Source organism: Xiphophorus hellerii, chromosome 10 (assembly GCF_003331165.1).
Source record: "Xiphophorus hellerii strain 12219 chromosome 10, Xiphophorus_hellerii-4.1, whole genome shotgun sequence".
Lineage (NCBI taxonomy): Eukaryota > Metazoa > Chordata > Actinopteri > Cyprinodontiformes > Poeciliidae > Xiphophorus > Xiphophorus hellerii.
In genome coordinates, this window is record NC_045681.1 from 15,109,474 (window position 1) to 15,136,322 (window position 26,849).

The 26,849-nt window shown below is 38.1% G+C and overlaps 1 protein-coding gene across 1 annotated transcript in view; it reads left to right on the forward strand.

Moving 5' to 3' along the window:
* The window catches only part of tbkbp1 (TBK1 binding protein 1), a 64,254-nt gene extending 37,846 nt beyond the window's left edge, over positions 1 to 26,408 (forward strand). The window contains exons 4-10 of the mRNA XM_032574399.1: positions 630 to 734; positions 3,402 to 3,549; positions 5,921 to 6,123; positions 7,445 to 7,506; positions 12,486 to 12,601; positions 16,453 to 17,234; positions 20,329 to 26,408. Of these exons, the coding sequence (XP_032430290.1) occupies positions 630 to 734; positions 3,402 to 3,549; positions 5,921 to 6,123; positions 7,445 to 7,506; positions 12,486 to 12,601; positions 16,453 to 17,234; positions 20,329 to 20,457 (1,545 nt within the window). The 3' untranslated portion in view covers positions 20,458 to 26,408. The remainder of the gene's footprint in view (positions 1 to 629; positions 735 to 3,401; positions 3,550 to 5,920; positions 6,124 to 7,444; positions 7,507 to 12,485; positions 12,602 to 16,452; positions 17,235 to 20,328) is intronic.
* The last annotated feature ends 441 nt before the right edge of the window (positions 26,409 to 26,849 follow it).

The following is a 26,849-nucleotide window of genomic DNA, read 5'->3' on the forward strand; positions in this document are numbered from 1 at the left end:
TACTCTTTCACAAAGCTTTCCACAAGCCATCCATGCACCAGTGCCAGATTTCCACTCGCATATGTTCCTATCGACACATTGAACGTCTGTCCCTGCTTCGGCATGTACCATTAGTGTGTCCCTCTCTGTTTATCTCAGTCCCTCATTGATGCTCCCACTCAATTGCCTGGAAGTGACCATGTTTTCTTTCCACATGCTTCGATAAGCTCGTTCCCTCGACTACTTTGAAAATCTCTTAATTTCACTCAGCTTTGGAGAATCTCAGTGCTCTCAGATCTGCCAAATAAGATTGTGTCTCACTGTGGCACTCATCATGCCACACTGTAGGAAAACTAAGCCACCGAGATGTTAAGTGGGCCCCCTTTTTTTTAAAACTCTTGTGACATTAGGGAAGTGCTGTGTTGCACATGCTGACGTCTTAGATATTCGGTGTCCCAATTTCTCCCAGTTACAAAACATCTTCTTGAGGGACACGTTTGATGACTCTCTGAATTGAAGTTTTCCCTTCATTTTCTCCTTTGTGGGGAAGTTTGAAAACTAAGAAGGGAGGAAATGTGTCAACTTGTTTTGTTGTCTGTGTGAGTCTGCCTGCTTTTCAGCTTCTTTTTTTTTTATCTGTCTCTCTTTAGCTGCAGAAGAGAAAGGAAAGAGAGGAACAGCTGGAGGATGTGATCCAGGCCTACGAGAAGATCCACATGGAGAAAAGCAACCTCCAGAGGGACCTCGACAAGATGGTCAGAAGCGACACTCAGATAGCTTCACGCTGGAGTCGAATGGTTTATTCATCGAGTATTAGTTTTACACTTGAGATTTTAAAAAAAAGCAAGAGTTGGTATCATTAAAAGTTAATGAAATATGTGTTTAGATGTAAAAAATATAACTTATGTGAATACAACAAGAGTTCTTCCAGTTTGGTTCCAGTTCAGTGAATCATAGCAGCTGTCTGCTGCAGAAATGTTCTTATTTCTGTATCCTCAAAGCTTGAGAAGTTAGCATGCAGATTTACCTTCTGCATATATATATTTTTTAGCTTTTTTTCAATGACTTCTAGCAACTTGATGGCAATACATTAATACATATTTTTCAAGTTCATACAGCTTGAAATCTCTTCCATTGCAGCCACAAACCTCAGTGTTTTTCATTGGGATTTCCTATGAGAGATCAACAGAATGAACGTACCTGAAGTACATCAGCTGCGTTCCCCTGAACGTTCAGGGGAAGTAAATCGATTCCCCTGAACAGCATTTCATTCCCCTGCATTTGTATTGTGCCCCATGAGTAAATATTTTGTAGATGAAGATGTAATTGCATCTTTCACTCCAGTTAGATTCGATAGGGAGCACCTGGGAATATTAACTTTGAAGTCTTGTTTTTTTTTTTTAAGCCCTGCAGCTGAATCAAAGACACAAAAGTTAAGAAAACTAAAAATCCATACGGCTTTGGGGTTTATATCAAGACAGAAATTACAAAGAGCCTTATTAGAACAAACCTCAATGTATGTGTTTTTAAGGATGTCAATGTATTAAACCAACACAAAGTAATTCATAATAGTAAAGTAGGACACAAAATGTTTTTTGTTTTTTTTTAATTTTGTGGATAATGAGACTGTCTTACCAGCTATAGCCAGAGTCTTCACAAGGTCTTTCTTCTGTGGTCAATCTGCACATTTTGGACCAAAATATGTTCATATCTAGGACAAAAATTGTCTGACTCCTGAGCTGTATGATGGTTGTACATTCCCATCATGTCTGTACTTACATATTATAGTTTGAACAGATGAATGTGGCAGCTTCAGAGATCTGGAAGTTGTTCTCAAGGATGAACCAGACTGGTGCAGCTCCACAATTCTCCTCCTGATGTCGGATTTCTCTTGACTTTTCAAACATGTCGTAAGAGAAAACTGTGTTTCAGGTGTGGCCTAAAATACTCCCAAAAGTCTCCTTCCAATTTACTTGGATATGTTAGTTAACCTATCAAAGCCATGACATTTTCTTCTGGACTTTTCCTCATTCCTCAAAGATTCTTCTTATTGTCAATTTCATTAAACACTTTTAGAGAATTTGGTTTTCTTAATCATTTTAGGAGCTTAAGCACCTCCCAACAAAACCTTGCTGGTGAACAAAGTTCATTTATGTCTAGTCCAACATCAAGTTCGCAGGTTTCATAAACTAGTAGTTTTGACTAGAGGAGAGAACATCCAATATCCACAGTAAAATATGCTGCTGATCATCCAATCTTTCACTGTAGGCAATTTCTGCTAAGCGATAGTATCTTTCTTTTTACAAAAAAACAAAACAAAACATGCAATTGCTGATCCTGCAAATTATAATCTGGCTAAAAATATTTTTGGAAGGGAGATTCTTCTCTTAGCAACTGTTTTAATTATTCCTGTTCCCCCGAAGAATTAAGCCGCATGTGATTTAACTTTCCTTTGTGTATCGCGCCACCGCTTAAAACCGTGAAGAATCTCATTTATTCTAAGTGGTTACAAATCAACACGAGGCAGAGCTGTCCAAACGAACAGATTGGCTGGCTGAACTTTCCTCGGTGCCCTTCTGAGGTAATAAAGCATCTCACTTGACAGTGGAGTCCATCTCACACAGTATCTTCAGCAGCTTTAAACTGTCAGAGTGCTGAGGGAATGAAGTGTGCCAAAGATGTTGGAGCTGCCACCTGGCAGGGACTATCACAGTGTCACCTGCAGCTCGTTAATGGGACTTCATCAGAAAACTGCGCCTCGCTCACCTTCCAGCCTTTTGCTCACTTACTCATTAGCACGTCTATAAAGTGATAGAGACATTTAGAAATTTAAAGTAGGAAGGTTCTTAAAAAAAACAACAGTAAATGACATAGTTAAATGATTTGCTTCTTATTTAGATTTAAATGGCAAAGATGTGGAGATTGATCACTTCTTGAGAAGCTTTCCTTTCTCAGAGCCTTTCTCTTTATTCAGCGAGTGCGGTTACATTTTAATCTTTGGCAAAAGTAACCAGAGTAAATACAAATTGTGGTTTTCTAGAAATGCTTTCAATTTGGGAGGGAAACAAGCTTTCCAAACCAACCAAGTCCTTTGCGAAAAATTGCCTTCTATGTCTAAAACCCATTTGGGCAAATTTTAATGTCCTCAAGCATCAAGCATTCATGTTACCTTGCAATCGACTGCTTATGGTACTTTTCCATGTAGGAAATTTGCCTCCCTCACTCCTTTTGCATAATTGCTTTAATTCAGACACTGTTAGTGTTATTTTTGCAGATTGATACCAATTCCTGTGTTTGACAATTGATTCAAATATCACAGGATTGTACCATGTGCCACACATAAATAAAGACAACATTTTACCTTGTTCTCAGCTGTACGACAGATTGGGCTGTCTTTTCATGATTTATGTGTGTGATTTCAGACGAACCTGGTGGAGAAACATGTCGAGCGGATCCTGGGCCTGGAGTCGGCGCTGAGGCAGAGGGATGAGTCTCTGCAGAAGCTCAACATCCAGCTGCACAACAAAGACATGCAGTACCTGCAGCTCCACTCTGGCCCTGACAAACACAGTAAGCAGCTTTGTCCACTCAGGTACAATTAGTGGACATGTTTTACTGGACAAATTGAGAAAAAGTAAGAGCAGTCATTCCAAAGACATTTAGACGCAGGAGGAAAACTGCCCACCTCTTGTCTGTTGTTGTAACTTTTAGAAATCAGCGAGTGTGCATTGTTTCTCATCGGCTGCTCATCTGTGCAGAGAAACAGACTTTTTGCCAGAGTGCAAATCTTTTTGTCGCTTTTTATATGATTTATGACTGGTTATAGTATGCAGCTTTTCGGGATTTGTTATGTTTATGTGACTCAGCATTGCACTTTCTTTTCTTCTATTGACTTTTGCTATTGTCATTTAAATGTCTATGTTTTCCTATGGGTTCAAATGCCTTCTGTTAGTCTTTTCTCTGCCTCTTCATGTTTCCAGACAGTCCAGAAACCTTTAGCTGTCTGCTGTGGGATCTTCATGACTGGGTCTGTGTCATGTTCTGAGGAACAATGTTCCTTGTTTTGTTATACTTCTTAAGCAACACCTTTCTTTTCAGTCCATTCAGTTGCCTTCTGCCTCTCAGTCAGACAACTATTTTAGTTTTTCTTGACCAAATCAGTTACATTTTTTGGTAAAACACTGACCTGCCAAATCAAATTCAGCTTGATGTCCATCTGAAGATGATTTTATTGATATATTTAAACAACACTGAATTTTTCCATTCTACCATCGAAGCTTTGTGTGTCACAAACAAACCTAAAAAGACTACGTTCAATTAATGCCACTTATTAGGAATCTACTAAACTGAAGCAAATTGGAACAGCTGACTCAAATCCAACCGTGATGAGCGATATAGACTCAAAATCTTACTGCAATGTACTGTGGCATGTATTATGATAACAATAAAAGTGACTAAGAATCATTTGCAACATTTTTGCAGTCTTTTTTTAATCAGCTGTATTGGTGTTACTGTATACAACTACAGTCAAAACATAGTTCTAAGTAAAATCTATTCTGAAATTGAATTTTTCATGTTAAACTGCACATAAACTGCGTTAGGTCATATTTCTGAATTTGATATTTACTGATTCTTATGGAATCAACAGTTGAGAAAATAGTGAAAGTGACAATTTTGACAAACTGTTGGGGTTTTAAGATGTCGTTCACTGAAATTTATTGCAAAGAAAAATTACATTTTATTATCCTGATGAGAAAATGTTCATAATGACGATAAACAATAGCAAAATGCCTGTTCTCTCTCAAATTGACTTCAGATGACATCAGGTTAATTCTCTGCTTGTTACAGGATTCCTGATAAAGGAGTCAAATTTCCTTTATTCTCATTGTGCAAAAAAGCACAATGGAAATTAAAAACTCTCAATGGCAATGCAATTAAATGTTAAATGATAAATAAATAAATATATTTAAATAAATATTTTTTTAAAAACATAGCAAAACCAATTAAGATCTGAAGGAAAAAATAACAGCTTCTTTAATGTCAAAGTTCCAAAAAAAAAGTTATGTAATTGATAAAAAGTCCTTTGCAGTGAAACTTCAGTCATTCTGGCTCTAACGGCATTTGGCATTGTACGACGTGTGCTGCAAATCGGTATTATTCAGCCCATCTGCACCACCAAATGATCTCTGCTGTGAGCAGTCTGCACGACTAAACGTGTAAAAGAAAAGCTACTTAACAGAGAACAATACAAATTCCTGCAAAACAAATGCGGAGCAGTGGAAACAACACCGCTCAATCTGCCGTATTGCGGAAGGACTGAAGTAGATGGGGTTCTGTCAACTTTAATTGCTTTGCATTGTGACCTTGTCAGTGACGTGGGCGGCTGAAACATGGAAGAAATGTACCAGTGCCACCTCAACAGACGCCTGTGCCGTAGTAAACCCTGATGAGGAGGAGTTTTCATTCTGCTCAGGCATCCGACTGGCAGAAAACTCATGGAAATTTGCATCGAATCTGTTTGTCTTCCATATTTTGTTGCTTTAAATTGTGATGTACGAATGAAAAAAAATATGTGTAGTACTAAGTTTGTACTGTGTATTTGCGCCTGTGACTGCACATACAAGTATTTTATTGAGGAGGCAGGAGCAAAGATAAAAGATGATACTGCTGTGCCGTTGCTATGTCTTCTGTAGCTCAAGGACTGTGTGAGCGGAGCTGAATCACTAGCCAGCCCACACAGATCACATCACCCAGGTACACGCTGAAAGATGCTGCCCTTGGAAGAAGTCAGCTCTTTTATAGTCATCGATTGTACAACCGTGGACAGCGGGGCGGTGCATTACTCAGGGAAAAAAAAGAAAAGAAGCAATAGAAGCTCAGTGTTTATATCTTTTTTGTGCTGCGTGTTTACACCCTTTCCTCTCATTTCTTTTGCTTCCAGTGTTGGATTGCCCAGCTCTGACCCTTCAGAGCTCGCGCAGCCTGGACACCCTGTCGGACCTGAAGCTGCAGCGGCTGGAGGCCGAGCTAGAAGGGGCGCGGCACGAGGCCCAGGGGGCGTGTCAGCGGGAGGAGGAGATGAAGGCGGAGGTCGAGCGGCTGAAAGACGAGATCAGACAGCTGCAGGACGACCAGAGGGAGAGGGTCAGTGTTGCTTTGGTTTCAGTCTGGTACACGGTGTCTGGACCATTTAAACAGACAGAAATGTACTGAACTGTAAAATATGAAAGAAAAAAAACACTCACAATAAAGTTACAGTGCCCTGAGAAAGTATTCCTGAACTTTAAACTTTTGCAAATTTTTTCACATTACAGCCATAAACGTAAGTCAATTTTATTGGGATTTTAACAGTATTTCAACACAATGTAGCTCATAATTAAGACAAGTGAAAAGTGATTGTCAGATATTTTTGTGGCTGGTATTTGTGTTCAACCCCCTCTGACCTGGCACCCCTAAATAAACTCCACACACTAACTTCCCTTCAGATGTATTTTATGAAGCAATGATGATTCTGGGTACGCCATCAGGGATGTTTTGCAGACAGAAAAATGACATGTTTGGTCAGTTCTTTTACAGCAGTTTTTGTACATTTTGTCCACATTATTCTCAGCAGTAATTTTACTTTTTTTTTTTTTTTTTTTAGTTTTCTTAGTTTGTCCTTTGTTTACACACATAATCTTATTCTTAAGATATTTTTATAATTAGTACCAAAACTAATGTAAATCAAAAAACATCCTGTGTGTGGCGGTGAAAGTAAATATAAGACTCAGTAAAATTATGAAAAAAACATTACTACTATAAATCATATTACTATTGTTATTTGTTATTTTTATAACAATAATCATGATATATTTTTTAAATTGGTACATCCCAAAGAGACTAATTTTTTTTCTGAATGTACAGCAAGTAGAACAAAGGGGCAACAACTCAAAGCTTTTGCACAGTTTTGATTTTTTTTTTTTTACTTTCTTGATGGTTCAACAACATGATAAGCTGGATGATGAAAGCCATGGGGCTCAACTTGACAGCTACCACTGATCTCTGGTTTAAAGCTGGAGGCAACGGGGCGAACAAAGGCAGAATTTAAGATTGATGTCAGATCGACTGTTCCATGGAAACGTAATTGCAATCCTCAGTGTATCTGCATTTACCACGTTTTCTTTTGAAAAAGTGACAAGAGCCTCATTGTGTTATCTTATGTGACATATATTTAAGCTGAAGATGTTTTAAAGAAAATACATTTTACAGCGCCTAAATTCAGCTGTCAGCTTAAAAGGAAAAAAAAATTCCAGCCACTTTGTCTTTGTGACTGTAAAATGGTGAGAACACACATCAATAACAGTCTTTGAGCTTGTGCTCTTCATTCTGAGAGTTTTTGTCCCTGCTGTCTCTATGCTGTCAGATTTTGTCCAATATCCTACCAGCAACCTGCATGGTAATCTAATTTCATGCTCTACTTCTGCAGGAAATGACTTCTCCGTGCAAGCAGTGCGATGTGGAGTGGATAAAGAAGGTGGGAGATGAGCAGTAAGTGACCACCAACAATCTCTTAGCAGGGGCCGAAGGGAGGGGAGCTCATGTGGAGACGGAGACGGAAGGAAAGCGGGAGCATGGCTAAGTTAGCAAGAAGGAATACAGGCTGAGCAACGATCACAAACAAAAAAAGAGCAAGATTGAGAAATGTCTCAGCAGAAGCTCATCTCTGCTGTCCTGCTGGGATGTGCTCAGGCCTACCTCTGGGAGCCTCATTAGGAAGCAAGCAAGTTCTCCAATCACTGACTAACTGGGTTCAAACAGCTTTAACAGAGGAGTAATGTTTGGATGCTCTGGCCTGGTGAATGTACTATGCAAGGTGCCATTGGCTAATTTTCATTAAATAAAGTTTGTGAGGAGCCATCAGTAGGCAGTATTTTACTCATGGTCAGAAGTTTGCTGAGCTGCTTTAGTTTGGTGAAAACGAAAGAAAGGCGAAACATTCTAACTGCATGTTACAACTGGGTCCAGTTATTTAGTCTAATTTTGAAAAATGCTCTCGCAGGCAGAGCAGGTGAAACACAGAGAGAGATCAAACTAAAAGCACAACAAAGGCACGAAGCAACTAAAAGAAAATAGAGATCTAGGCGTGATGAATAACAGGGTCTCAACAGAAACCATGAAAAGAGAGATGACTGTTTATATAATGACTAAAAAAAGGCATCTGATAGCATTAGCATGAAAAGACTAATAGAGAAATGTTATATCTATAAATGTGAAAACTGAAGAATTTTTAGAATTTGACGGAACACTTTTGGCAAATAATCACCCTGAGCAGCAGGGGGCAGTGTATGCACAAACCATAACGTCTTCCTGTCCACTTTGCACATATTATCAATATATTTTTGCCTTAAAATCCTAATAAAGTGTTGATTCTTTTCTCCTCTCCTACCATTAACCATCAGAATAAAATCTTACACTGTTTATAATTTTATCTCTGTCTCTTACTGGAAGCGAGGGCGGTCTCTTATCTTCATCTACGTCTAAAGTTGCCCCTGACTTCTGATGTTTACAGGGTGTCAGGCATAAAAAAGGAAGAAAAAAAAAAAGCCGCAGCAGGTTGGGCAACTGACTCCCACACAATGAAACCCCAAAGGTGTTTCGATGGGGAGCAAACAGAAAGTAAATGGTGCGACAGCAGTCAGAGGCTGAGTTTTTTGTGTGTGCCGAGTGTGCGGTGGAAGTCTACTACTTTTTTCCAGACCTTGGTCACCTTTTGGTTTTACTCAACAATATTGCTCACTCCCACTGAATTGCCGCTACACTTTTTCCTGGAGAATTTCTTGTAATTGGGTCTGTTTAATGTAAATTGCACAGATTAAAAAAGGAGGTTTTGTCAAGAATATTAGCACAATACATAACCCTTATAGTCAAGTCTTCTGTCTGTTAATTAGTGGTGATAATTAGAAAACCTCTCCAGTATGTAAAAGTTTTTTTTTTTTTTTTTGTTAACAGCAACATAATCAAAGTAGCATTACAAATATTATTTTATCTTCATTTATTGTTGTTGTTGTGTTAATTTCTGCCTATTTCCATCCAGTGGTTCCACTTCGCTTCTTGTAACTGCATTTGCGGACTTGTTTCCCTCAGATGGAACCGTTAATTCGCGAACAAGCTACCCTCGTCAACCACAAGCCACAGCACTGTAGGCACCAGCAGGCACCTGGCAATTACTCCCCCACCCCGCCCGGCTCAACCTCCACTCTACCAATTCAAAACTATTCCTTTGCGGAGAGACTGACTAATCTGTCCTCAGTTTACAGAAATCGAGAGCAATTTCAAATAAATCACGGCCTGTTCAGGTGGAATTCCCTCTTCGAGTTGAGGATCCAAGCAAAAGCGAAGATTAAATCTTGTGTTCCGATTGTTCGCAAATTCTCAACTTAGTGAATTTGTAGTTTTTCAGTCATGTTTAAAATGCCAGTTGTAAAATTTAAGCTCAGCTGTCTGTTTTGAAATATTTTGCAAATTGTAATGGCGATCATTTATAACGTTCTGAACTAAAAACATGCTAATGCTATCATTAGGATGCAAATCTAAAGTTAGCATTCTAATGTCCACAAATACTTATTTACTGATAGGTTGAAACTGGCCAACTAAACTGTTAGGAAACTCTTGTGTTGATGTAATTTTTTCTGAGATTTTACGTGACCTCGTGGGTGAAATGTAGGACCAATGATGAGTGTTTATAGTAGAGGCTGAAATTCTGAAAGTACAGTAGTAAAACAACTGGCTACTCCTATTTGCTATTGTATAATGAACACAGTTTGGCCGACTTCAAAGACGCAAAGCATCACCCCGTAACTGTGGCTTGGTGTGAGAGCAGTTTGACACCTTTCTGTGTTACACTAAACAGTGCGTGGCAAAATTCAGGAAATGGACTGCAGAGTGTGGGAAATAAAAACATTGTTTGATTTCAGAGAGACCCCAGCCCTTTCCAGGAGGTCTATAAAAAAATCAGCTTCCTTTTCTTGTAATTCCTCTCAATCTCTCAGTTAAGAAAAAGAAGAGTATTACGTGCACCACTGTGCATCCTGAAGTCATGTTTCCCTGAGTGTGTGCCAACAGCGAGGGAACGTCAGATCCCAAAGGCAGGTGTGGAGAAGGCTTTTCCTTTAAAACATCAGATCGGGGGTCAGATTTCAGCCTACACTCACCTCCCACTCACCCCCACAAACGCACACACACACGAACACGCACAGTACGCTTCTCCACCCGATCAATCTACTTCCACAGCCCTTTCATCAATGCTGCATTGGCATTATCACACCCCTCCCACGCACTGTAGCGTACACTGTACAAAAACTTGCACGCTCGCATTCAAGAACGAAAAGAGGGGGAAAAAAATGAGCATATGCAAAAGAGGAAATGCATGTAAGCAAATGTGAGAAGCATTTTTAGTTGCTTGGGAGACAAACAACTTATTATGTCTGTGAATCTTTGCTCTCTGAGAGGGTGTAGAGCCAGGACTGAGAAGTGTTGCGCTCTGGCCAATGCCTGTTTCAAAACACTGCTAAAAGACATGAGCAAATGTGAAATGTGACATAGCATACGTGTGAAAAGGAAGAGGTGCGTCAGTTTAAAACTGTCAATAAATCTGCCACACATCAGCATTTAGGTATGAACAGCCGAAGCGGGGGTAAAGGAAGATTGCCACTTAGTTTCAGGGATGCTTTATAAGACAACATTATGCCGCGTGCTCCACCCACCATGTCCGTAAGTAACGCAAATGATCGTTTATTTTCCTTATGCAGCAGGTTGTAAAGCCACAAACAGTGATGGCCCTTCCGAGCTGAACCAATTCAAACCAAAAGGAAAGATGTCTGTTGCCAGACGGTGGGCTGAATGGGGGTTTGATACCCCCACCCTGTGTGTGAGTCACCGTAGTCAGTTGAGAAATTAGGTGGGCCATTAACAGGCACTAACTAACCATTGGAAGTTATGAGCTGTTCAGTCGCTCTTCTGGTTTTTTCAGTGCTGACTTCTCTGAAACAGAGACCCTGATTTTTATGTTAAATGAAATTGAAGGTAAACTTGTTGCATTCACGAATGTGAAGGAGCAAAAAGCTTATAATCCAGCTTTGAGAATACATTTCTGTTAAAAAAGATAATAAAAATAAAACCTAACATTCTGTTTGTAATACTAGTACATATATATATATATATATATATATATATATATATATATATATATATATATGCAAGAGTAGCTAAAACTAAATTAATGTGTGGGTGTGCTGCAGAACATATGTTAAAATTTTACAGTTTGCTAGCTGTGTAGGAAGGATGTTTCTTTGTTGTTTTTTTTTAGGGAAGTTTCTGTCTGTTCTGTTTCATGCTGAAAAACTCCCCATGATATGCAGAAGTTCAGTGTTTTTATCCATCACAATCTTTATGGAAGAATGAGATCAGTCAATTCTTTTTTAGCAAGGTCATCACATCAAAATCGTTCAACGGCGCTTCACGGCCTTGAGCACAATTTACATCCTCTTTTCAACTCTGACTTTTTCATTTATCTCAAGGCATATCTGCATGTTGTCTGGGTTCATGCTTACCCTCAAGAGATGCTTCGTGGTATGTTGAAGCTTTCGTGTAGGTGTGCTGGTTTTCATATGACACGCACAAACACACACTGTCGTATTCTGAAACTTTCAAATTATAAATCTCTTGATGAAACTAATGATAACTTCGGTTTTCTTGAAGTGCAAGCCGTTGTATAAGAAATTACTCAGATTTTTCTACGTTATCTTTGTAGATTATATGCTGGATTTTATGGTTTTGGTTTTAACCCGATAACAAGGGTTGGTATTCATCTCCTTCTGCGCCCGAATGAGTCAATTTCAGATCAAGACTGAGGAGTTTATAAAAACAAGCTGCCGTATCTGATCTGACTACCTGTTTGGTTTTATATCTAATTCATCAAATGTCTTGGTTGGTTTTATATTCATCTTGTGAACAGATGAATTTACTTTCGACTTGCATAATACATTTCTGTCTCAATCTGTTTTGATGAAATTAGCTGAGAGAACGACATCTCGTTGCTATGGTTAAAATACGGCACCTCGTAAACCAATCTTTCTGGATTAGAGCTCTGGAAATAGAGCCGCTCCGTCAGCGCAGCCCCTGAGAGCGTCAAGGCACATCTTGCAAGAATATGGTGTGATTTTAAATTATGCACTCCGACATGCAATCTAAAAATATGTGCTTCTCAATTAGCCACCTGATTTGTGTGTCGCTGCAGCAGGCCTTTTTCTATTTCATAGCAGATGAAGATTAATTCATGTTCTCATTCATTTGCAGTTCCTGGCTTGGAGGGAAAAAAAATTATTTGCATTTTGACAAGAATTTGACTGCAATTATAGTTTAAATAACCACACAGTTGTAACACCTTAACATTGTGCCAACACTTTAATGTTCTGCTGCAACAATGATTATGCTAATTACATAATTGCCCTCCTCCTTTCTTCCTTCAGGGTGAATTTGGCTCTGGCCTACACAGAGTTAACAGAGGAAGTGGGACGCCTCCAAGCGCTGTGCTCCAAGCAGACGGAGATCCTGAGGAAGGCGGCGCAGGAGCCGGCCAGTCCAGGTTAGCGTTTATGCGTTGAAACACTGCACGTCGGAGAAAATCTGGGTCGAGACGATCCCGGTAATTTTTATTAGAAGAGCCTCGTCTTTAATCTGCAGAAACATTGCAGCAGCACTCTCTGAAACACAGTCACCACAGCTGTGTATTCATTGTGAAACTTAAACATGCAGTTCAAAAGGAAAAGCTCACCGACTCAAAGCAGGATCTCTGATTTACTACACCATAGGTTGTCTTACTTAAAGTACATTGTGACATCAGACTGTATTATTATGGTACAGAATGTTCATCCCACTAATGTCCATAGAAAACATGCTGACGTTTTCTCTGGACCCTCCAGTTTTCTGCTGTAGTGCAAAGAAAAAGGAAAATAAATCCTGGGACTTGTGTATTGCTCACCAGTCCAGGGTCTACCCTCACTCTTGCCTATGTGACCTGCAAGATGATCACTTGCGGGTCAAAACCAAGCACTGATAAAGCAGATATAAGAACAACAAGTGTGTACTTATCAATTTAGTTTCAAAGATTTTTAAAGTGGGCAAATTAGTGTAAGAAAACACCTTCTATTTAAAAAAAAAAAAATTTATTGTGAATTGAAAAGATGTCCTCAGTGAATCTACCACACCTACATTCCTTACTGCAACAACAATCTTTGGTGTGAGAGTTGTTACTGAGGGAAGGAGACTGAAAATGAGTTATTTTCAGCATTAAAGGAAGCAGTAAAAAAGAAACCAAAAAGGAAACTGTCCTTTTTGAGTGAACTGTAGGCAAAAGAGAGCAATAGTTTCAGCAGGTAAAAGTAATGATAAACAGAAATGTTTCCATGTTTTATTTAGTTGAGGTTTCCACCTGTCTGTCATGGAACATTCTTGATTTGTAAATGTTTCTGTGTGTCTAAGAAATTATGTAATTATGTTTTACAGTGACTGCTCTGAGACACAGTCTGATGTAATTTATCTAAATTATTACTGGCTGCTGACAGCAAGGAGACGTGACAAAAATACTTGGAATTTTGTTCTTATTCCTTCGTGTTTTTATAAGTATTAAAGATAAAATTGGTGTCTGCAAGACAGAGACGCAAAGCTGTGATCAGTTCATCTCTAAGAATTATTAACAAGAATTTGTTTCAAAATTACCAATTAAATTAAGTTATAATTTAAAAAATACCAGCTATCAGAGATAGAAACTGTTAAACTCTGTCAGAACTGACTCATCAAAGGACCCACTTTATAGTGGGTATAGAAACTACATTTGGCTAATGCTGACACACCCCTACTTTGATGAGTTATTTTTTTTTACTTACTTATTTAAAAACTAATTTATTGTAGGTTATGTTAAATGTGTAACAATCTGAAATTATTTATCATAAACTATTTTTTTATCACATTATTGTGGTATTTTAACAGGGGTGTGTAGATTTTTTATATCCGATCTGCTCTACCTACACATTTGTTTCTTTCAGTCAACTCCTCCTATAGTTTACCTATTTTTCATATTGTTTCCATGCTGGTTTGCCTTCACTGTTCATGCCCAAATTAGCCTTTTTGTGTTTTGCCCTACTACCAGCTTTACAATTAGTGTTTTAGATGTTTTTTATTATTAAATTAAAATTGTCACACATTCAGCCTACTTGCGGCCCTCAAGCGACACTGGGCACGATAGATTCCTAATTTTTAAAGATTTTTTACATATCAATAATTTCTGAGGCATCTTAAAAAGCAAATGTAATGTATATCAAGTTTGATTCATTAATTGACATCTGCATCGTTTTTCAGTGCTGGTTGTGATTTGTATGTGTTGTTTTCTCACTTAAAAAGTAATAGGAAATCCGAGATGCACGTTGTGGAGTAAAAGTAAAGAAGTGCTAAACGGTAGCAACACCTTTTTCTGCATGCACAAAGAAACACAGGTTGTCTCACAAGTTTGCGTCCAACCACAAACCAAGTTCGCAGAACAGAACCTGAGAGAGAACTTCAGCTAAGGAAAGTAAATATCAACAACAAGGAATGTGCAGATAATATGAAAGTCTTCGTCATCTATAACAAAAAACTGATATTCTTGGCGATTTGTTGGCATATTTTGGGAAATTGTGTGCAGCCATGGAAGAGTTCTTGAATGTCGAAAGCGAGTGAACGTACTGGACTTACCCCCTTTTTCTCCTCGTTCGGAGAAAACTCTGAAAAGCACAAACAGCCCCTCCCCTCTTTAGCACCCTGAACCAGTGTAGCTGAAGTGACTGCAGGGCTGACTCACTCAGCAACATATCTTGAAAATACAGGAAACACTACAACTGTACTTGTGCAGATAAATCTTTTTATGGAGACTTATACCAATAGAGGAACATAAAGACCATTTCCATTAACTCAATATCTTGTTGCAACATCTGATGAAAATGTTATGCAAGATGACAGCAGCAAAAAATAACAGTTTTTCAACAAAAAATATTAAAATGTGCTGATTTATTATTGAATAGTGCATCCATATGGGTAAGGTGAAAATGGAAATTTGTCTGCTAAGCTCACATTGACTAAAACAAATGTTTAAATTTTTTTCTTAGGGTAAAACAAAACAATTTGTTTTTACATTAGTTGGCTCGCTGTGCTGGTAAGTTTTTGATATTTTACATAACTAAAATTATATATTTCATATATGTGTAAAATATATCCTTAACATATTTGTTCCTCAAATTTTTCTTCAGTTGCACCCAAATAATTTAGAATTTAATCAGAAATAATTTTTTCACTGATAGTTCAGTTTATTTGTATTGTGCAACATTTTCTTAAATTTAGCTTCCTGGAAGCTAAATTTCTGAAACTACTTCCATTATGGAAGTAGTTTCAGACATTTCTATCAATATTCTAACTTTGTTTGACTCAGTGTCTGACCGACTATTGAATATAACTACTTCTAACTGACTGAAGAATGACATCATTCTAAATCTGTTATTATTTTCACTTTTACTGTTGCATGCACTTTACTGTTCCTGTTAAAATTTAACAACAAAAATTGAAAGTGGTGAACAAAAATAGAACCATGTAACAACATATTAGCACATACAGTATCTGTACATCCTGAAACTACAACGTTAATGAAACACATGACTGAATTTCAGTATTTAGTCTTCTTTACTAGAATTCTGTCAGCAACTCACATCTTCACTTGGTAGTATTTTTTTTTTTCAAACTCTAGCGTGCAAATGTTTCTAATCTATCACGTTGAGAGGACCTCTCCTGTCCACAGCTCTCTTTTATTGCTTTACAGATTCTCCAGCTTTAGGTTAAGGGTAAAAATGAACAGAGGAAAATCTCACTATGAATATTAACTCTATTTCAGTTTCATTAGACTCACTATAACTGGTGACAAGTGTGTGCCCAAGAAGACTGAATCCAAAAAATGTATGCAAATATTCTCCAACAAAATATTAGATTGAGGATGTGCACATTAATGCATCCAGGTCATTGCAGATTTTTTCTTTGAATTTTATAGGATAAATGTTGAAAAACTATTATTATTAACTTTATCATGGTCTCATTGTTTCACATCTTGGAAATACCTGACATTTTAACAGGACTGTGTAGAAAGTTTATCTCCACTTAATCAAATAATGTGCAATGTATACTGCGCTTTATATTGTGCTTCTACTTGGATTTGGTCAGTGTGCTAAATGGAAATTTGGAAAATCAGATTCTAATGTTCAGAAAAAAAGAAAATTCTCAATATAGGTAGAGGCAATAGATTCAACTCAGGCCTCCACATGTAGTAGTCCTACGGTTTCGTCACTTTACCATGAAGCATGAAGATGTTTGTTTTGTTTGAGGCGTCTAATTGGAGGTTTTCCGCCTTTGTCCCCACAGTGCAGCTCCATTCTCCCATCCACCACCAGCGTCACTCTCCAGTTTCCCAGCGCCACTCTCCCATCTCTCAGCGGCATTCGCCAGTGCCGCCACATCACTCCCCGATCCAGCAACGGCGCTCTCCGGTGCTGCAGCGTCTGTCCCCCGACATGCACCGCCGCTCCCCGCTTCTGGACGTCAGCAATGGACCTGCCTCTTATTCCTACCGACCGCCCACCCAGCACCTGAGAGCCAGCTTCCAGGGTCGCCGCAGTTACTCAGAGGTAGCTGACCCTTCAGCTTACCAGTGCCCGCCTCGCTTCTCCTTAGACCCAGTCTCCACCCTGCCAAAGCCACGGCCCTACGTTGAGGGTTACCCAAAGCAGCAGCCCCAACACGTCGGCTCCCCTCACGGTGGACTGCAGCACCGCGGGTCCCCGTCGCCCCTTCAAGCTGCGGCAGGCGGAGACAGCAGTATGGTAGAGAGCTCCATGCGCCACTCCAGAGAGATGCCTTTCCCCCTGTCAGAGGTGGCACACCTCCATTTTGAGCCCCCTCCTCCTTCCCAGCCCGCCCCCCAACCGCCTCAGTCCTCTGAGGATGAAGAGGAGTGGACCTGCCCCCATCCCATAAGCCCTCCAAGGACTCTCGGTGTGCTCTCTCCTGGTGTACCCAGCAGCGTCATGAGGGGCCCGGCATCCTGCACAGCCTTTCCCATCCCTCAGAGGCCCAATAACCTCACCTGCCATACCCAGCAGGGGTACACGACATCAGAGCATGCTCAGTCTTGGCCTTCCATTAACGTGAGTTAATAAGAAGTTCATTACGTGCCATTCTTCACACTTATCTGTTCAGTCAGACTTGTTCATAGGAGTTCATCTCGAATTTAAATGATCTGACTAAATATTTTTGGATTGATAATATACAGAAAGTACATAAATTAGCTCACATTTTTCTGTTTTTTTCTCCATTTTTCATAAAATAACCAGTACTTTTTGTGAGGTTCGCATCTTGGTTATGTAAAAAACATATATATAGATGTATATAAAGCAGGTACAATTCTCATACTGCCCTTGCAACCAATTAAAATGCAAGAAATTATCGGACAGAAGCCCTCTATTCTCAGCAGTAAGTACTTAACACACGGTGATGCCAACTTCCCATTTAGCTACATGCATAAAGGCAATAGAAAACTTGTTGAGGGGAAAACTTGCAAATAAGTTATATTTTATTTCCTGAATGCCTGTGCATCCTCCGTTTTTTAATGCTAAACAAATATAAAAATATATATTATTTACAGTTTATAATTAAATACAACTGTAAATTGTTTTCAGCTCATGGTTTGGGCACAAACAGCCGCAGTTGCTTATTTGGCCCTTTGGGAAAAATATTCTGAAATGATTTTATGCTAACTGTACAGTAGAGGATCTGTGGTGCTGTGAGTTTTTTTATTTTCTACTTCAAAAGCTATGAGAATATTTTTGAAATGCATAACATTTCTTTAAAATACCAGGGGTTCCTAAATAAATAATTTTTGCAAGTGTAAAATTATTTATTTTACAATTTTCAGACTAGTTGCAATAAAGTCTGCAATTATAGCAAACTAGTATTGCAACTAGTCTGCTATATTTGCAGACTAGTTGCAAGTATAGTAGAAGACATTTTGTTCAAACCAATTATTGGTTAATGTGATTTTTTCCCCCTCAATTAGATACATTTACTCAAATTACACAATGAATTGCATTCCTTACTTTTCTGTAACAGATTATACACCTATAATATTTTTCACCATGTGCTATAAAGTGCGGAGTGAGCTGTACCACTGTAATAATGTGCAACCACATGTTTCAGGTATTCTGAAAGTACAGAGTCGCACTTATCGAAACAGGTCCTCAAACGGCCGTGTTGTATTTCATCATGTCTGCAGCTTGCCTTAGAAACTCTGAACTTGGTTGATCAAATACTAAGCAGCTTTCTAGCCCTAAAAAGTTTTCTATTAAAAATAGTTTTCACACTATATTTCACAATCTTCTTGATGCCTTTTAGTTCCGTTGGGAGACTCAGACAGCACATTGTGAAATCGTCTTATTTTCTGAGAGAACAGAAGTTTCATCAAACTCTCATGACTGTGCATGATGAACAGAGATGGAGTCAAGATGTTAAGTCTCAATTAGCATATAAAACAAGGAAACAACCTTTTTGGTTCACTCCAGAGCAACTACACATACTTTAAAGCAACTCAAAAGTACAAAGGCGTGCTGTAAAATTAAAGAAAGAGCATAGAAACCCGTTTATAAAAAATAAATGCAATCAGCGTAGACTGGTTAGCGGTAATTATGTATCAAATACGTTAATATTTTCCATCACATAACTTCTATTGTTTCAAGTGTTTTTAAAGAGCTGTTTAATTAGTGTGAGAGTGACATGAGTTTAGTTTACGTTTTTTGAAGAACAAAGTAGGTTCATGGCCCCTTCCCCACTTATTGCTGTAAATTGCTTGTTACTGCCACTTGAAAGAAGGCCACTACGCATTTTCCACCTCTTACAAGAAAGACAAAACCAGCCATTTTGAAATATTAATAGCACCACCCATCAATCTTACTAGAATAATGTTGCTTTGAGTAGTTGGAGAACTACACAACTTGATCCAATAGCCAATCTAGGTCATGTCTACTTGTTGTACTTGTGTTGGGATTGAACGTTTCAGAACCACCTATCATATCCGCTGCCATCTAAGTAGAAGGAACAGAATGGCTCAGGAACTGGTTTCATCTCTAAATGAACTGAAACTTATTTCTGGACCTGTGCAGGAATCAAATTGAACAAAAAAGAAAACATTCCATCTTAAATAAATTAACAGGGTGAGTCTGAGCATTATGCGGATGAAGGAAAAATAAAATAAAAATGTTTCCAGGATCCTTCACATAAAAATTAAAAGGGACAAAACAAAAATATTTATCCCAACCAAACCTCCAGAGGGTGACCTGTGCTTGGTTCTGAATAGTTTCGGGTAAATTTCTTGCTAGTTTAGTTTTTTTTTACTAGTCTCTTTCATAAGCTTTTGGTGAAAGAGTTGACATGAGGGTCTGATCAACCGTTCACAAGCCAATGAGAGAAAGTAATTCTATTTTTTTTTGCCCACCACATTCTAAAAACTAGAGAGAAAAAGACGCAAAGACTATTTTTCAAAAGAAACTGCTTGGAGCTTCTTTCACAAAACCATGCGACTGAATGCAATAAAGGTTCACGATTTAGTGTTTCATACTTTAAATTGGGAATTTCTTTATTAATGTAATGGGACTTTAACACACATTGGCAGCAATTCAGGCAGGCATTTCATTCAGCATAACACTTTGAGATTATTGACACCTTGATAGTCACTGAGGATGCCGTGTGGGCAAAGGGATTGTTATGACTAATTGAAAAGTTCTGTCAAGAATACAAGTATGTTAAAGGTGACTGGTGAAACAAAGTCCTGTGGGTGAAAGGTCAGACCTGTTTTTTTTTTTTTCTTTTTTCACTGCACTTATTAAACTGTGAGAAACTCATCACATCCCATGCATAAATCTTCAGCTCTGAGTGGGACAGTAAATTTAATTAATTTATTTTTTTCAAAAAGCACGTAAGATGAATAGCTTTTGATTATAGCATAAAAATCTAAATTCACCCTTTCTTCATATTTAGCTTGTAGGCAGACAGACTTTCATTACATCCAGACATGTGCTATTCAGCAATAGTCTTAATGGTTTAGCACAATGTAGCTCCACATGAAGTAGAGGATTTTGCTTTTTCAACACTGACTCAATTATCCATGTGAGTGACTTAGCTGCAGTTCACATGTGATGTTTGAGGAAAGACTGATTGCGTGTGTGTGAGTGTGTTTGTTTTTCTCTGCAGCTTTGGATGGAGAGTGAGGAGAACGACATGAGGAGCTGCCCTCTCTGCCAACTGATTTTCCCCGTCGGATATCCCGACGACGCTCTCATCAAGCACATTGACTCCCACCTGGAGAACAGCAAGATATGATCGCCATGGGCCAAACAACCCACACATCTGCTCTCTTTCCTCTTACAGGTTGATGTAAGAGTGCAGCCGATCTGTCCAAATAGAGAGACACATGTAGGAATCACATTTAGGGGGTGAACCACTTAGATTTGTGTCATAATCTGTAGGGATAGAAAACAGAAAGGATTTTATTTTTTATTTTTTTTGAGAAGTTATGAAACACAGATCCGTCTTGGATTTGTGGGCCCATTATTAGAATTCTTCACAGACAGGTCTGCCTCTTTAATCTCTGGATCTGATTGTTTGGCTCTTAGTTTGATTGTGAAGTTTGAATAAAGTTTGAGATACCTTTTTATTTTTCCACTTCGTGGTGTAGTACGCCTTTATTTAGCCAAGTAGGCCAACCCTGATGCATGAGAGGCACACTGGCAGGTTCAAGGGGTCAGCACGCCTTAAAGTTAGTTAGTTTTTATCAGTATTTAATCAGGGAGATTTGAGTAATCAGTATGAATACCATGTAGATTATTTTGCAGTTATCCTGTTTAGCAGGAGCCAAGGGCAAACAAAGACCTGTAGGAATGTGCTTTTTGATTGTGAAAGAAGTTTATTGCTAAGTGACACGGGTAGGGAGATTTTACTAGGTTACTTTTTAAAAAAAACAAACAAAACAAGGCAGTTACAGGAGAATAAAGCATTCCAATTTCACATTTACCTTCGAGCAAATGACTGGACAAGCTGGAGAAAATGAACCTGAATCCATCTGAGTGCGTTTGTTTTACACAAAAACAGTTTTGATGATGCCCTGCAGGGAAGGGCTGCTGTGAGGAAATGTCTTCTGTTTTTTTAATGACAGTGACATTTTAGTCAGAATATTCCTTTTATGCTTGCGGCCCGTTCAAAAAGTATCCTAGCACTTTAAGTTAACGTAGCCTAGAAAATGTATTTGTTGTCAGTGTCCATATACATCGATCAGCCACAATTTTAGTGAAGTCTGATTATCTTTGACCTGGGAGCAAGAGAATGGTGAATTCTGCAGGATGGTAATCGAAATTAGCTTGAGAAATGATGACTGTGTCAGAGAAATATCAAGTTATTCCATCCAGGAACAACTTTAGCTTCTCTAGTTTATGTAAAAGTTAGTTTACATTGAGGGTCAGTAAATTCACAAGAGATAAATAAGCAACCAAGATTTAAATGTGGGGAGCAAAGGTTGGCCTATTAAGGGTTCTGATGCATGTCAAACCTTAAAGTGTAGACTGTATAGTCACAAATCAGTCAGGAGCTTAAAAACGGGCTGATCTGGAACTGGATCGTGGAGCAACAAATGGCTAGGTGCATAGTTCTTTTTCTTGTGAGCAGATGGCAACAAAGAAAGATGGAGAGTGGGAACTTTTGGATCTTGTGGTACACAACACCTACCTAATCGTTGTTGCATGTTCATAGCAACAGCAGCGTCCTCTTCAAGAATGATTACATGCCCTGAAACATCACCTGTGTGATGTGTTGGACAATTACTTCCTATACACTTACCTTACATCCTTGTGAACTTCTGCACAGAGGGCACCCGCACCGCATTAGGGAGGTGCTTTGACGGTTGAGACTGATTGATGTGTAGATTCTCAAGTGTCTAATTTACTTTTTATTTTGTCTACATCTACAAGACAAAATCTGTACATGAAGATATATTTTTGCAATGTTTAAATGTTTGTACACCACATGTGTGATATGTTGGTGACAAGTTTCTCTCATGTGTTTGCACACCACTGTAAATGTAAATGGGAGACAATGGTCAAATTCCCACCACATGAGGTACTTTTCTGTACAAAGGCAAAATAGTCCAATGGGGAATCTCCTCCGTCTTCCTCGAGTTCCAACCTTCATCACAGTTTGATGTCAAGAGGCCCAGACCACCTAACAAAAAAAAAGTCTAAAAACCAAGCTGCATGAGATTTCTATCCGAAATACTTTAACCGAACAGATGAACCGGCTCCTGGCAGCAAAGTTATATTTGCAGGGTTTAAGCAAAGACAATACTCTTCTTTTGATACCTGGATTTATTTATTTTTAATCACTGAGGTGACTTAGTTTAAGATCTACTTGTGGTACTTGCTCTTTTTAAAACTAAGAAGGAAAAAGAAACAATATCATACTGATGTCACTTGCTCTGAGGTTTTCAGTCACAAGCATTTTGTATGTGGGAGTGGGGGATCTCACACAGCAGCCCATTTCTTTTCACTGGCTAAACGTTTTTTTTTTTTAAAGAGATGAAATGCTGTGGATTGGAGTTATGCAGAGCAGTGACAGTGGCAGAAACGACTTGAAGTATTTTCAGGAAAGTTGCAGAATAGAGTTCTGGCTTTACTGATAAGGTTTGGAGAAAGAAAAAAAAAATCCCTTGATAGTTGTATTAGATTAAAGGACAACTCTGCTTTATTACCTCTATTATTACCTTCAGTTTATGTGGCCACAGGGATGGCCAAACGTTACTCAGCTTTCCCTCATTAAAACCATCGGCACACATTGTGTTGTGTTACATGTATTTGTGAACATGCTCCTTTACTCTTTGAATGTTAACACCAAGAAATACTCTATTATCTGATTGTAAAAACAACAACAGCTTTCATATCCTACTGCTCTTTTGACTTTAAACTGGAACACTGTTAAATGAAACACGGCATTCCCATTCCCATCCCCAGATTCCTATTTCTTAATTCCAGTTTCTCATAAAACATAGAATTATAAGATGACCTGCACTGACACGGCTAATTTGTAAAAGCTGCCTGGTAGTGATCTAGCCAAGTTGTTAGAAGCACTAAAACAAGCTAGCACTACTTTTTCATTTTCGCTTTTTAACTGATGTCTTGTAAAATACTATTCCTACAATACAATGCTTTAATTCAATGCTTAAGAGAAATATCCCAAATTGTTGTAAAACTTTTGAGATAATGACTTCCCACAAATAAAACCAAAATTTCAATATTTTAATACACATCTTAAGGGTAGAAAAATATATTTTCAAACTTTTAGTGATTTTTTTTATTATCTAAGTCCAATTTCAAAGGCTAATGAAGCCTCATTAAAACTAGATCATCTGGAACGACAGAGCTTTAACATTAAAGCTACCTGGTAGAAATCAAGCTTATTGAAAAAAACTAATGTTAAGTCACCAAACTGAAAATGTTTTTACAAGATAATTCCTAAACAGCATTTTAGCTGGCTAAACACAAAGTTTTAACAAGCTACGCTTTACAAGCAGACTAGTGTTGCGCTTTATTTTCTTTTTGTAGCAATAGCTAAGGAACAATCCAGTTTTAATTCTGAATTATTAACTTAATTATTAAAAGTAAATACATTTTCTGAATTTTTGAATAGTTTTTCATTTAAAGTAATGTACAAATAGCTAAAAAGCTATGCCCAGAGATTTAAAAATACTGAAGTTTAGTTATTTTAGCTTACCTCTTGAAGTGACAGTTACACAATGAAAAATCTGTGTAAAGTACAGACTTTCAGTTTTATATTCAAAACCAATGCCAAGATTTAGAAATCACAGCTCTTTGTTATGTGAAACCCCCTTTTTACAGAAATGACATTAAATAACGTCAGCTTTCCATATCCTGTGTAAAACAAACTCTTGGGAGTTTCTATTCCTAGATTATAAACATAAAATAGTCAAGCAACAGCTAATTATTTAATTAGCTTAGGCTGGCTGATAACACATTCTCATACACATAAGAATCCTTTGCATCGTTTTCATCTCCTACAAGTTCATGCGTTCAGGGGCAGAACTGAGAAATCTACAAATAACAACCTCTCTTTCCTTCTTTTCTTTTTTGGGGGGACGTGGGTGGTGAGGAAAGCAGTGTTCACCACCGCCGCCAACCAGCTTCCTGGGGGAAACCCTGAAAACTATTCTGAATTTCACAAGAAACAAGCGAAGTTCGAAGAAGTCTAAAAAAATTTTTCACCCAATTCGGTTACTTTTACATCAGCCATAACCGTCACCTCATTACAGTTCTTCTGGTTTATGTACCGTTTCTTTTTTGTCTTGTTTTTTTGTTGTTGTTTTTTTTTTGCAGTAGCTATGTAAATTGATCAAACTGTATTAAAACAGAATTGTCCTTCAAAGCCTCCCCATAAGCTTGAGGCTATATTTGACCCTGAATTTAAAGGGGTCCCCATAGCTCACGTATTCTCAGCTGTGTGTGCAGTATGTCCTTATATTATTATGTGTGAAAATATTTAGAATTTTGTACAGTTATTTTGCAAGTGTTTTAAGACTGATGCAACATGTACTTTATTATTCCACAACTTCAAATTGGAGTGTATGTAAATCTATATATCTATGTATAAATCCACAAGAGTAAACATGAATTATATGCGAGTAAAATCCCTACAATCTTCCACTATTACTCACTATGTAGTGATATGTCTTGTAGTTCATTTTTATCACAGCCAGAAGGTGAAAATGTGTTCTTGAAAGTTTCAAACACTTTAGAAAAAGGTTTATGATTTAAACAACAACAACAAAAAACACAAATTAATTAAATGATATTCCAAAAGGTTAAGTTACAGGATGCACAGTGCCTTGCAGAAGCTTTCATGTCCTTTATGGGGTTTTCACATTTTGTCATGTTAGTATTTATGTATTTCTTTTGGTTTTTATATGATTATAACTCTGCCATGCCATTTTACATTGATAGCCCTAGATACAATTGAGTGGAAACCAGTTGCCTTTAAATGCCACCAAAACTAAACTTTGAACTTTACTGTGCTGAAAACGTCACCTGGAACAAACTATCCTAATCCTGTGGCAGCATCACACTGTGGGACGCTGAATTGAAATGCACGCTGCACTTTTTTTGAAAACCATCTGCCCTTCTGCTTCATAGTTATGCACAAATTTGTGTTGGTTTATCACAAAAAAAAGCAAATAGAATGCATTAATTCATTTGGTTTTATTGTGACAAAAGATGAAAAATGTCTTTAAAGGGTATAATTTCTTTTGCCAGGCACTGCAACTGTTGTTTTTAAATATCACTTAATTCATTTCTTTTAAAGGCAGAAAAGATGTTTTGCGGTTTCAGATTTTTTGAGCACTACATGCATTTCTTGGCCTCCAAACACAGGATCTAGGTCTGCTCCAAACCAAAGAGAACAAATTGTTTCCTGTATATTTTGAGCAAAGAAAAGTCATTGTCTGAGGCGTGTGCGTGTAAAGACGCTGCATTGTGGTTATTGAAGCTGGAAGGTTCACGACCACAACGTGCTGGCCGGCAGCTGCAGCGCAGAGTGATTGTGCCCCTGCATGAGCTCGTGAAGTGATGCACATGGATGTTTGTACTGCTGCACATCTGCACTTACACAGACCTCTCTTAGGTCAGTAAGAGTGGGGCTTAGAATCGCTGCTTTAGGTTCGATTATTGGTGTTCAATTACAGAACTTTAACCTGTGACGCAATCTTTTTTTATTATTATTATTATTTTGACGTGCTTAAAGCAAGCTGACTTTATAGTTCACTCAGGACAGAAGTTGATATAAAGTGCAGATGAAGATAAGGTACGATTTTTTTTTTTTTTTTAATGAAATTTCACTTGGAATTCTGCTCAGAAATTCTCAGGAGACAAACAACATGGTCCTTTAAAACGCTCGAACAAAAAAGAAAATAAAAAAAGTCATATTCTTCTAAAGCTCCACTCATCTATAAGTACCTCTGTGAGTCAGACTGTCTTCGGTTTCTTTTTCTGTGGGGTAACCTTGAGCACACACTGAGACCTCGGCACTAATGAACTCACCACAAACACTAATGAGAAATAATGTCTGTGTGTAAAACTAATGTGTGGAACAACAACACCACTGGCATTCACCAACTCTAATATACAGAAAAAGAAATCTGCCACTTAGGTCCACAAAATGTTTTCCTTTATATATCTGTAAATATTCCTATTAATAAACTTGCACTGAAATAACATGCACACTGGCTTTCTTTGTAAGCTTTTTGTGACGTTATGGCCTAGCAGGATGCATCTCACATCCTGTTGATGCAGTAGCAGTATTTTAGATGCACACAAAGCCTTCCACATTTATTAACAGCACTGGTACTGTTTAAAAAGCCTTCAAATATATTAAAGATTTGTTTCATGCTCACTATGTCATTTTTGCTGCAGTACTTTAACAGTAAGCTTTGGAGATTTTTCTTACCTCCTTTACCATCTAGCTCACCGTTTCTAATGGAAAAATAGACTTGGGTCCTCCTCCAATCTTCCAGTTTCATGTATTTTAAACTTTACATTTTTGCTGTGCCCTGTACACTTTGGCTCTCACTGTACACATGAGTCATTTTAGACAAGCATTTATTTTCTTCCAGCTGTTTTGAAGAGTGGCTAATGCCAAATTTACACCCCGGAGAAAAAGAA